The 13,444-nt window shown below is 38.0% G+C and overlaps 1 protein-coding gene across 5 annotated transcripts in view; it reads right to left on the reverse strand.

The window, feature by feature from the left end:
• The window catches only part of STAG1 (stromal antigen 1), a 204,207-nt gene that overhangs the window by 45,138 nt on the left and 145,625 nt on the right, over positions 1-13,444 (reverse strand). For all 5 annotated transcript variants that reach the window (XM_026855427.1, XM_026855431.1, XM_026855430.1 and 2 more), the window contains 6 exons: positions 11,464-11,578; positions 9,130-9,247; positions 7,944-8,047; positions 4,930-5,022; positions 4,715-4,804; positions 4,323-4,526 (listed from right to left, as the gene is read on the reverse strand). In XM_026855427.1, coding sequence (XP_026711228.1) covers positions 4,323-4,526; positions 4,715-4,804; positions 4,930-5,022; positions 7,944-8,047; positions 9,130-9,247; positions 11,464-11,578 — 724 coding nt within the window. The remainder of the gene's footprint in view (positions 1-4,322; positions 4,527-4,714; positions 4,805-4,929; positions 5,023-7,943; positions 8,048-9,129; positions 9,248-11,463; positions 11,579-13,444) is intronic.

Below are 13,444 nucleotides of genomic sequence, written 5' to 3' on the forward strand. Positions count from 1 at the left end.
TCTAAACTGACTTTTACCTAGATTTCATAATAATATTTAAGTGACCACCACACAGCACTAGGAAAAAAGTAAGATCATCTGACAATATACAGCAATATGACCATGTTAATACTCAAATCACTATCCTCTAGCAGTAGAAATAATTTCCAAGAACAAAATCTGAGTTCTACCTTATTTTACAAAAAGAACTGAACCATCAGCTTTAAACATCAGCTACAAAAATACATGAACGTGCTACAAGAATAAAGCCAAATGCTTGCCTTGCTCTATGCCAGAAACTTACAGATGTCAACGGCAAGTTTTTTTTTAAAATGATCAGTGGGAAAATTTCTTTATTTTCATATCTTTCATTGCTGTTCATTGTGTTACACACCATAATGCATAACAATCACATTATGTGCACGGACTGACATACATTCAGAACTGGTTTGGGTTTTTATAATTTAGATCTTACAAATCTGGGGAAACAACAGTCCAAGAATAAATATTGCACAACTCAATCAATACCATTTATATTTTTCTTTCTGGCATTTAAAAATATCATTATCCTAATATTTTATGCAAACTGAGCAGCAAATTCTCTTAGTGAAACAAGTGGAAATAAGGTACTTCCAAATATTAATTTTTCCAGCAACTTTCTAACACAGGAATACTACTTAAAACAATTCTCCATTTCATTTTGATTTTTTTTTTCATCTAAATGCCTAACAAATTAAGCAACTTCCCTGCCTTCAGATGCAATTGCCAGTCAATGTTTCTCTTATTATCAACCTAGTGGAAAGCCATAAAGCAATGGGATACTTGCTTGTGTACAAGTATGCATATTTTTGAATGTAATATCTCTTTAAAATTAGAATATAGACATATTAAAATTAAATATTCTACCAAGTATCACCCAGCAAAGAATATCACAAATGCCAAATTTTTAAATCCTTGCTGCCGCTGCGCTCTTTCTTACTTTCTCCTACTTTGTTTGGATTTGTCTCCACATCTGTTTCTATGTCACATGTCTGACTTTGGCACTCCCTTTTCCTTAGGGATCTAAATCTCTTAATTCTTTATTTCTCATATGACTTTCAGACACAGCTTTTCTCTGAAATCCTCAGTCCTCATCCCTCTCTCTGCAAGTGGATATACACGAAGATCATAAGCTCTTGCTTTGATTTCTCTACTCCTTCTCAAGCTGGGTAAAGGAAGGGGACACATCAGAAGTATTTTGGTATTACTGGCCCATATTCCTTCGTGAGCCCAGTACTTGTTCTCTGCTCAGCAGACTCAGTGCATCCTTCAAGGCTTTTTGCACTGGAGTACTGCACAAAGGGAAGCCGCCTGCAAAGAGAAGTGAAATGTAGTGGGAATAAGCAGTTCCTGGCTTCCTGATTTGTAATAATTATTTTCTCCCATAGTTCATTTCTCCTGAGAAGACTGGTAGAAAGTAATTTATGAACCCCATCATCTCATTGCTTTCAAAGAGATGTTCATTAAAACATGAAAGAAGTTCAACAAGGCAAAGTGCAGGGTCCTGCACATGGGTTGGGGCAATCCCAAACATAAATCCAGGCTGGGTGAAGAGTGGATGGAGAGCAGCCCCAAGGAGGACGACTTGGGGGTATCAGTGGATGGAAAACTGACTGTGTGCCAGCAATGTGTGCTCACAGCCCAGAAAGCCAACCGTGTCCTGGGCTGCATCCAGAGCAGTGTGGGCAGCAGGGCGAGGGGGGGGGATTCTCCCCCTCTGCTCCACTCTCATGAGACCCCCCTGCAGTGCTGTGTCCAGCTCTGGGGACACCAACAGCAGAAGGACACGGACCTGCTCGAGCAGGTCCAAAGGAGGCCACGAGGACACTCAGGGGGCTGGAGCACCACCCTGTGAGAACAGGCTGAGAGAGTTGGGGGGTTCAGCTGGAGAAGAGAAGGCTCTGGGGAGACCTTAGAGCCACCTCCCAGTACTTAAAGGGGCTACAGGAAAGGTGTGGGGGGACTCCTGATCAGGGCTTGTAGAGATAGGATTGAGGGTAAGAGTTTTAAACTGACAGAGGGTAGATTTAGGTTAGATATAAGGAAGAAATTCTTCCCTGTGAAGGTGGTGAGGCCCTGGCACAGGTTGCCCAGAGAAGCTGTGGCTGCCCCCTCCCTGGAAGGGTTCAAGGCCAGGTTGGACGGGGCTTTGGGCAGCCTGAGCTAGTGGAAGGTGGCCCTGCCTGGGGCAGGGGGGTGGGACTAGAGAGTGTTTAAGGTCCCTTCAACTCAAACCATTCTGTGATTCCCCCTGGGTAAACAGTGAGACCAGAAGGACCTTTCAAAGTAGTGTCAGAAACAGTGAGGACAGGACTGCAGACCCATTTGGTGTACCTAAAATATAGGGTGTGTTTTCCGAATTGTCTCAACATTCATGTATCCCTAGTCTAAAACAGCTTGACCTAAATGCTGGCATAACTGATCTGAGATGTGGGCTGGGGGTGGAAGAGAGGCAGATTTCCAATCTCCTTTCATCTATACAGCTGAACACTGTGTAAACTTCAACGGGGCTCTTCCAGAAAAGCTACATGTCCTCAGACAGACCTAATTTCTGTTTGTTACACAAAGAAAAACAAACATGGCATTTGCTTTGGAGAAGTTCCAAAATAAAACTATGAGAAAAAGCTGAAAGTAGAAGTTTTCATAATGCCTTACAAGATGGTATAAATACATTAATAATGGGATTCCATTTGCTTCTTGGTCTGATTCTTGAAAAAACCCATAGGCACTTTCCTCCACCTTGAGACAAGACTGTGACCGAGATGCTTTTTGCTGATCTGAGCTTGACTGTGGAGACATAAACTGAAGATTCTCCCAGAGCCAGGTTTGGAGAAGCAACATAGGAGATTTGTCCCTGCATATGGAGCCAGGCTGAACCCTGGTGCTGGATGTGTGGGTAGTGAAGAATGTGAGGACCTCACCAGAGTTCCTAAACCTCTGTCAGTGGGTACTAATGGAAAGAGTGAAGGCTCTTATGGTGATCAGTTGCTGGGCATCTGCTGTGGAGAATTTGGCTGATTCTGAAACTGGATCTTTGTGCTGGCAGTCCAGCTTTAGCCCTTTTTTCATACCCAAGTCAGCAACAGATTCTCCCAAAGTTTCTGTCTCAGAGTTTTTGGTCCTATTGGCCTGAGGTGAGGTACAAAAATCCATGGCTATTAAAAGAAACAGATAAGACACGTAATGTGGCATTAGCTGAAAGAATTCCCTTGCCACACAGATGGGCAGAGATGTAACAAAAATTCTGGAATGTCTTTTCAGGTTCTGCACAGAAGTTTCTAGGAAAGTACCTATAAAATGTCAGATAGATAGAGAGCAAAGTAAACTTATTCCACCAAAGAATGTACAGTGGTGCACAAACTGCTCTGGGTTGAGGAGTGCCTTCTTCCTGCGTGCACTGCCTTTTTCACTCATGTACATTCCTACAGCAGCAGAAAAATTTTTATTTACTCTGCAATGTGACAAGGCATACAACAGTATGCCTGTATGTGGCATATTACTTAAAGATAGAAAAAAGCTTATTTTAATATGTAATTCTAAAATAGAGTCTGTAGCTTAACTTTCTATAAATGTACATCAAAAGTTAAATGTGTTTGCCACAGTGCAGTGCATGACTAGAAGTAGCGAAGAAAAAGGTCTGTGCAGACCTTAAGCTATGTTTAAAAAGCATGAGAATTACAACAAATTAAGTAGTGCTACACAAAGATAAATTGATGTAAAGCAAGAAAATATGAGTAACGTTTCTATTCTTATTTAATGTATGCTGTCTTATGCATTTTGAAGGATAAATTCTTACAAGTAAATCCCAGGTACCTCTAGGTTTTAGACCTGTATTTTTAATTTCATTCTTTTCAGAGCTCTTTCAATATGCCATTATAAATATTTTACTAAATCTTCTCTTCCATTCCAGACATAATCCGATCTTGATTCTGCTGCCTGCATATCCATTTGGGACTACTGGAATCACCACAAGCATTAATGTAAATGCACCTTTCTCTGCATTTTTCATCAGCTTTCACGCATTCATCCATTTAATTTCTTATGTGGACTGTTTAAATATTAGACTAAATTTTCAGGAGCAGGATTGTTCCATGGTCTTTGTTTTACAGCACCAATGCTTTGCAGACTTAATGGCTAGTCCAAGGGACTTTCTACATAGAGAAACAGCTCCAAATAATTAAGAAATAGTTGCTGCTGCACCACATCTTTAGACAGATAATTTCATTAATCAGTAAGAATGTTTTTCTGCAGTTTATCACAGAATTTTTAGGTAGTTTAACTAAATTCATGTTAAGAAAACAAACCTCCTGCAGCAGATCTTCTACAGAATGGTTGAATCGATCCACAAATTCATCAATAAGTTGACTGTGGGCTATGTCAACTCTGTTCTGGATTGTATATTCTTCACTGCAGAGTATGCTGTAGGTTTTGCTGCAGGCTTCGAGAACATCTGATTCCACGTGCTTTTCCACAACAAACTTGATCTGTTTCAGTAAGGCATCCAGATGCTGTAGATCAGAAAAGAAGTTAAGCTTTCACCTTACCTGAACAATGAAACTCAAAGCAGCAGCTATTCAAAGAATACACCAAATCAAGGTTAGATTACTCATATGTTGAATGAAGGAACAGTAGTGTGTGACTAGAATAATAACTAGACACTTGAAAGCAGTCAGACTTCTTGCCCAGTGTACTATACCTTTTCCATTCTGCCCGTACTATAGATTTCCAGATCAAAATATTGAGGGATTTGCAGGAGATTTGCAACCTTCTCGGCATCAGCAGAATACTAGAACATCATTGAAACAAAACAAAAAAATAGTGAAGTAAAAATAAAAACCTACACTACAGAATGAAAAAGTTTAAGGACAGTTGTAAATACCAGCAAGAGATTTATTTTGTTGAAAAATGTACCTTGGATAGCAACATAGGAAGTGCAATAATGAAATGCTCAGTCAATTTATTTCTGTCATCTATCTGAGTTTTTCTTTCTTTTGCTGTCAAGACCTGCATGTGATCAAAAATAACTAAAGTAAATACAACGCATATAGCATTTATTAATTTTTCTAAAGTTTGTAATACAAACAAAAAAACATGCAAGTGTATATTTAATAAATCAAAAGAGGAGAGAATAAAAAACTCAACACATCTGGACTGAAGAGTGATTAAATGGGAGGACCATGTGTCCTAAGAAGCCGTGATTGAAAAAGAAAATATATCATCCAGCATGATATTGTCTCAACACATCAACATTTTTTTAGGATTGAAATTCAAATATAACCCAAGTCAGTGGAAGTTTTGCTATTGCTTCCAAGCAAACTAAGCACTGGCTTTCACACATTAAACAAAGTGTTAATGTAAGACCTCAGGGCGCACTGAAGTATAATTAAGAAAACCAAAACCAAACCACACTGTAACAGTGATTTTCATTAGCAGATTCATAGCCTCATCTCTAAACTGTAATGTAATTCTCAGTGAGAACCTACATCCAAATTCACAGAACTCATTTACAAATTTCACTGACAGATATACTGAAGCTACTAATGCTGTCACAGCAAAACCACCTTGAACCAGTTAATAGAGAGACAATAATCAAAACAGCATGCTCCATAAAAGCTTAGATCTGGCTTCTTGGCTTCAGAAAAGGAGAGAATACTTTTGAAAACAAATCATGATAATAAAATACTCAAGTTAGCTAATGATTTATGTATAGCAAAGCTGCCAGACGGCACAATAAGGGTTACAAGCTGAAGTCAGAGAATAAACTATTTCACAAGAAGGTGAGTGCATAATTAGAAATCTGCTCCCATTTCAACTCAGAGAATATGCTAGCGAGATCATGAGAACATGACAAACCTCTCCTGACAAGTCAGAGATCCCTGCAGTTACCATCCCACAACTCATGAGCTAACTGAAAAGAAGCAAAAGCTAAATGTCATACCTACATCTCTCTGTAAGGGAGGAGGAACAGCTGGAAACAAAACACATGCTTGGATGACAGGTAGCCTATAGTGTCAGCAGGAATCCGAAACAACCATGGAAGCGAAGGGAAACAGGTTTGTAACCAGGGTAAGGAACCACTTCCACAGTACATGGCAGGCAGCTGGGTACGCACAGCAGCAGCCGCAGTTCCTGTGCCGCCTCAGTGCAGCGCTGCGGGCTCCAGCAGACGCTGCTAGCTCATCAGAAGGCAAAACAAACCCACCCCCTAACCACCCAGGCATATTCTGGTGACCAAATATTGCTCTTCAGTGGTGCTATGAATTAATCGGGGTCCCTGGGCTGATCTCAAGGCTCTTTTAATCACCCTTCAGAAGGTAAAGTTTATTTTTCTGAAGTGTTTTCTTTAGCTTTGAAGAAATACAATGAAAAATCTAAGACTAAGCAACTTGGTGATCTCAAGTGAACTGTAGATCTCTTGAGACAGAAAAAAATACTCAAAAAGCTAATATTTACATTACTTGGTGCTCTAAACAAAAAATACAAACATGGAATTTTTGTTAAATTTAAAGGCTGCTTTGTCTGCTAGAAGGGTTTGCAGCTAGAGACAAAACACCGTTAAGTTGTGCCTGCAACAGTTTTGGTAACACAGGATAATACTTATTTGTGTAAACTTGAGTAAGTGTGTTCATAGAATCCTCCCTCACCTCTGAAATATTCTAATAAATTAGGAATTTCTTAGAATGTGCTTTATAAATTAAGGTACATAAAGCATACTTAAACTGATGGATTCTTGGATCTTCTTCTTGAATGCTGTTTCTGGACATGAGACTAATATGCTTTTGGCACATAAAAATTAAGAAACTAAGTAACCACATTTAGTTTAGCAATAAAGAATGTTGTCTATCTCCAGTTTTCACCTTCATTAAGTCTTAAAGTTTTTTTACTTAATTATATTTTTTACTTAATAAAGCTTTCTTTAATAAACTAGTTATAATTATTCAGAACAGAACCCAACAGAAGTACCAATTGTTCACATGTTTTGTTTTTTTTTCATTTTAGTCTAACCTAAATAAGAGGGAGACCACCAAAAATCAGGGAAATACACTTGGGAAGCTGAGACTTTTTTGGAACATGGATGCTTTACTTATGGAAAACACAGTTGAAAGCCTGTTGATCACCCTGACCTTGAGACTTATACTGAAATGCTTAAAAGTGCTTGCCTAGTCTTAGGAATGGACTTCCACTGATTCCCAAACAGTCACTGTGAAATAAATGAAAGAGGCAGCTAGATTGCAAAATGGCCAGAATGTCAAATTCTTAAAAGTTTAGGGAATTCAGTGGAAGAGGCCAAAGAGGATGGATACTTAAAACCACAGATACATTCAGGCTGGTCCCAGTCCCACCCCTCCTGTCCAAAGTAGAGCCAGCTCAGGGGTCAGACTGGGGTGCTCAGGGCTTTGTCCAGTCAGGTCTCGAAAATTGCCAAGGATGCAAACTGCACAAACTCTCATCTTCTGTTCCAGTTCTTAACTATTCTCATGATGAAGACACTGTTGGCTTTTTCTCCAAATTTTACATCCATATTAGCAGCATGTTTCTTTCTATGGAAGACAGAGGTAATCTTGTTCTGCTCCTGAGCTCTACACTTGCTATTCTAATCTAGATTTAACATTAAGGGCTGTAGATGTGTGTAGGATGTAAGCCAGGGGTATGACAAAAAGAACATCTAAAAAATAATAAAAAAACTATTTTTATGCTGTAAATTTATGTTACTTAACTTGGTAAAGCAAAACCCAAAATCAAACAAAACCCAAACATGCCCAGAAATAGAATTTCTACTGTTTTTCTTCAAAAAAGTTAACAGGAAGCAGCATTTACAAAAAACAACTAATTTAAAAGTGTTAAAATGTGGCACTGTAAACAAATATTGTATGTTACTATAGGAACATACAGAGGTCTGAGCTACCCACTGCAGTGCCACTTACTCTCTTGCCAGTGCCTCTGCCTACTGGAGGATGTGCTTCAGCAGCTTGTCTGATTGTACACACCATCAACTCAATAAGGGCACTCTCCTGCCGGTCAGACATTGCTATGGAGGGAAAAGAATAAGTAACATCAGTTACAAATCTCTGAATGCAGTTGTAAAACACAGGGAATAGAGAACAACAGACACATCATTTTGTCCCATTTATAAGTGCAGGGCTTTCTTGCTTGCTCTGTGAATTACCATTCACATCATCTCAAAATGGATATGGCAGAATGGTGGAAAAAGGAAAATGGTGGAAAAAGGGAAATATAACAATGATCTACAAAACAAAGTGTGTCATGGAGGACAGAGAGCAACTGACTGATCATTGTCACTTCCACATAAAACGGAAATACCGACATGAAGTATTATTTCTGCTGTTTGGGAAGTACTTCTGGCCACATATCTAGAGGACCAGAGCCCACTAGGCTTCGAAGAAACAATGAACCGAAGTGCCTGATTTCCTAAGGAAATTACCATACAAATACCACAGTCTGGATAACAAAAGTTCAGAGTTTGAAAGACTAAGATCATGAGCATGTCATGTTAGGAAGCAATAAGAATACATTGTTTTTCAACCAGATAACCCCTGCGAAGGTCCCTGGAGCGGGAGAATGCTGAAGGATTATAAAGGACCTTGAACAGCACTCATTACCATTAGGGACTCTTTGCCACCAACCTCCCTTGCCTACCTTGTGCAAACAGATCTATTATTAGCAAAAGGAGATTCAAAACTAATGGTGAAAGAATCCCCTTCTTTTTTCCCCTTAAGAATTCATTAGGTTTTAACATCATCTAGAAAAGCCCATATTTAATTAACATCACCTGAAGTGCTTGTTAGTTTAAAAGTGTATGAGCTATTTAATTTACTGAAATGTTCATGTATACAGTAGTTATTTAAACATTCAGACTTTAATATTAGGGAACCACAGAACAGCGGACTTCACAAGATGAAAAATAGAGTACAAAAATGCTGCTTACGAAGCAAAGTGCATTAAAAATGGATTAAACTAAAATCTTCTTCAAATACACTTTCTAAACAAACCACAATACAAATACCTCTATCACCCACAGTGAAACACCTTTTTAAGGAATAATTAGCAGTATTGTGCAATATCAATAAAGTATAGAGGTTAAACAAATACCTTCTTCTCCTTGGACTGGTTCCTCCAAGAGCAATTCTGTCATACATTCCCAGTCTTTCAACAGTTCTTGTGAGCTCTCCCACAAACTGTCCACCAAATAGGCTGCATGTTCATGCAACTAGAAAACCCAAAGCAACCATCAGTACAGCGTTGTGGTACAAGCAGCAGTTCTTGAACTTTCACAACCATGGAGAGTGTCTTGGGCACGTGCTCTTACATTAGTTGGAAAGAAAATTCAGTTTGAAACTACCTCTGGAAGGTCCTCTTCTAACTGAATGATACAACTAACAGCACAACAATGGGGAGATATTTTAATAGAAAATGCAATAAAATAAAATTGAGCTTTTTTTCCATAAAGCAGCTTGTTCATGAAAAATCTTTGAGTTTTGACCTACAAGCCATAACCTTACCTTTCCTCACTTTCTTACTGCATTATAAAAAGGAGAGATGGTGAGACATGAGACTAAAGGAGAGTTGTAATGTATTTGTTTTGAACAGGCATTAACTCTTCCTACATGCTTCTACATGCTGCTACATGCTCAGTAAACAGTAGCAGAAACCCTATTTCTGTAACCCTATTTCAGGGGGTACAGAATTAACACTAACCTTAAATGTAAAAAATGTTTTTATGTGAATTAACACAATTGTAATGTGATAAAAATAATCCATAGGCTTCTACTGTTTTATAAACTGATATTTAACCACTATCAAAAAGTAACAAGCACAATATGCAGTTCTGATTTGCTTGCCAGATGTTTGCCTGACTGCTTACCTGTATTTAAGAGTGTACGAAAGGAGGTGTCAGTACATTTACCTACTCTTCTGTTTGACACATTTGGGTAAAATGTCATGTGTCACAGAGCTTACTGATGCTTCTCACTGCTTTACCTCTTCCCTCTTCTGAATGCAGCCTCACAGATTGCAGTGCTTGCATCTTCTAGTCCTACTGTAGATGGAAACTCCCAATCCTCTAATAAAATGGGAGTCGTAATATTCTACTTTGTTTCTAACAACTCTCCCAAAACCAGCAACAGCAAAACTGGTCCTGATAGAGAAGCGATCTCAGGGAGCACCACATGGCTTGCATGGGAAGGCACTTTGCTGATGGTGGTTTTGGGAGCAAAGCTGAGTATCTTTCTCCTCAGGATAGACAAGCTTAATGCTAGTTAACTCCCAATCACACACACTCAGTTTTAAGGTATTTGCACTGGAAAACAGAATGATCTATTACAATTTAAGTTTTTAAGAAGATAGAACTGAAAATACATTCAGATAGTAGATTGAAGGCTCACACAAGTAGTGACATTTCATCCAGACTTGTACGTTTATAAGGTGTTTCTAAAAAATGTTAACATTAACAGTGTACCTAAACGTTATTATCCTTTCTTCTCAGCATCTCTGGCTGTGTTACTTTTCATTCTCACAGTCAAGTCTCTTGTTCAAGGCTTCATAACAATTAAAATACCTGATTGCAATACCTTTCCTTTTGCTTTTTACGTAAAATATATTACCCTCCCTTCTGTAGAGGGACATTTATGTCATTCCTTCCTTTGCCACCTCTTTATTACCAAATCAAATGTGTAATTTTTAAACCTTTCCCCCTCTATCTTCAAAGCATCCTGTACCTGATAGTTTATCTTCTCAAGTTTTCCTCAGCTCCACTGCCATTCCCCACCTGAATTACTATTAGTATGTCTACCATAAAACTTCCTATATATGCTATCTCTATAGCTATAAACTATGGGCACAACTGCATTCTGAATGTGTTCATCAAACACTTATGTCATCATATGGATGCTTGTAGTCTCCATCTCTGACTTCTTTAAGATGCAACTGCATAAAGTCCCAAACAATCTCATCTAATCTCACAGATGACCCTGCTTTGAGCTAATGCCCCTCAGGTTCTTTCCACTCTGTATTATTCTCTGATTCTAATAATAATTTGAGATATTATGTAATATTTCTTCCTTTCTGGTTTGAATGGTTTTACTTCATAAAGATTAACTCCAGAGGTATACTCCTTACATGGTTATCTTAAAAAAAAGAACCAGTTACATTTCTATGTAGCAATGAATCCTGGTAGCCATCATACTACCAGCAATGCAGTACTGAGTACAGTGGGGACATGCAAGAGTAAAATAAACCATGAGCAAGATTTTTAAGTTGAATTTGCTTGATAGACAAGGAAATGGCGGGCAGAGTAAAGGGCATACAAAATTTCTGAAATGATGAAAAAAAAAGAAAAGAAAGACAACTTGTAACTGTAGGTTGATAAATCACTGTTTAGTTCCAGGTTTTATTAAACATGAAAAGGTTAAAAATTATTTTTTTTACCTCACTTTCAAGAAAGAAAAGAACCAACATTCTAATAAGGTTTCCATTTGGACTATTTCGCCCCCTCCTCTTTGCTAGAGCCTCTTCAGCTTGGGGATCATGTCTGCTGAACAGTCTAAAAATAAGCAAAAGGAGCTATCATGTTTATCAAAACAAATCTCATTTCTGCAATAATATGATAAGCATTCATTCTTGATATAGTAGATTTGTGCACATAATACAGTGAAAGCATCTCAAGCTATCTCTTTCAAGGGAAAGAGGGCATGACTTCTGTGCCTGTCTGAAGAGATGAATTTATCTTCAGAGTCTTCAAGTTCACAAGGCTGGAAGAATTTCACAGAGGAAAAAGCTCTCCAAAAAATATTTATATTGAAGGATTTTGCACCATTTTATGTATTTGCATAATTTGTACAGTTTTGCATTTTTAACTTATCTGGTCTTACAATGGTGGTACCACTTATTCCACTAGTGCCTTAAGAACTATGGTTGTATCTTCACTCTGGTCACACTGACTGTAAGCTTGCATTATCCTTTATGTTGCTACCGGTACCTGAGAGTGGTTGTTTAATGGGGTGTCAGGTTTGTTTATACCATAAAGGAATAAAGCAAGCTACCACTCAATTATTTGGGGTTTTTTTTCAGGTTAACTATACATTCTGCATTGAGTTCCCTGATGCATGGCTAATTCCAAACTACTCTCAATGCTCAAATTTGCTAGCTTAAAAAGATCTCAGCTGTGCCTACATGACACGACAAAGTTCCTTGCTTTTACAGTTGAAAATGCAGTCACAAAGCAAATTACAAAGATGAAACATAGTATTCTGATTTCACTACTGTAGTTCATTGAAAAGAGAAGGATGAGTTACAGACGAACCTATTTTAGTTAAAGACATCACCTTTTCCCCCCCGTCTATCTTAATAGGTAAGAAATGAGCACCTCTGCAGGTACAGAAGTATCTTAAAACATCCACCGCAGGATTGAGCCAGTGATCCTCTCTATTATTTGCTTTTCTATTCTAACAACAGAGAGAAAGCCTGATGACACAAAGTGCTATTTAAATGTATAAAATTAGGCAAAAAAAATCCCACCTCAAACTCCTCAAGCAGGTTCTAAGTTATTTAAAATGGAGCACCAGCTTTTACGTGTTAGCAGATACCAAGAAAAAATGAGTGTTAGGAATGGGACAACCTTCTCTCAGTGCTGTTTACCTTGAGACACATTTACAGAATGCAGCATAATATCTCATTGTAAAGAAAAGTTAGGATAAAGTTTTGTCTTTACGCTAAGTGCACTAAGGTGTAGATATGTCTTCATTTACCTTCAAGGCATTTTTCAAAATTATGTTGTCACATGATGATTAACAAAAACATGTCAGTATGTATCTTCAAAAAGAACCTAATTCTTTCCTATAGCTTGTAAAACGTCATGCAGGAAACGAAATGTAACTGAATTTTGTAAATCAATTCCTTAAAACAAATAATGCCTAATAACAAAGATGGAATTCCAGAAATCCACTAACGGAAGCTTACAACTACAATGTGGACTTCTAAATCACTGATAAAACAGAGTAAGTTAGAACACTGGCACAGGAAAACTGACGTTTTTATGTAATTTTTTCTACTGTGTATCTTGGCATGAAAAATTAGATAACCTGAGTTCTGATATAAATACTCTATAAATTTATTAAAGAAGGTTAATGTCATATTCCATGAGGGGAAAAAAATAAAATTACTGCTAAAAGACTTTTAACTGCAAACCCTAAATGACAATGTTAACTGATGATGTGGCAACGTCCTGGTCATAGTTACTGATGTAGTATGATTCACATCCATGGAAAAGCTAGCTCATTTCCTTTGGCATAGTGGGTACGTGAAAGATGCAACCACAGTGTAATGCATTTTTAGGGTAAGTCAGTGAATTTGAAATCAGATTTCTTATACACTACATGCATTACTACTAAAAACCTCTCAAGTTCACAAT

Source organism: Athene cunicularia (genome assembly GCF_003259725.1).
Source record: "Athene cunicularia isolate RWA chromosome 9 unlocalized genomic scaffold, athCun1 chr9_part2, whole genome shotgun sequence".
Taxonomy (NCBI): domain Eukaryota; kingdom Metazoa; phylum Chordata; class Aves; order Strigiformes; family Strigidae; genus Athene; species Athene cunicularia.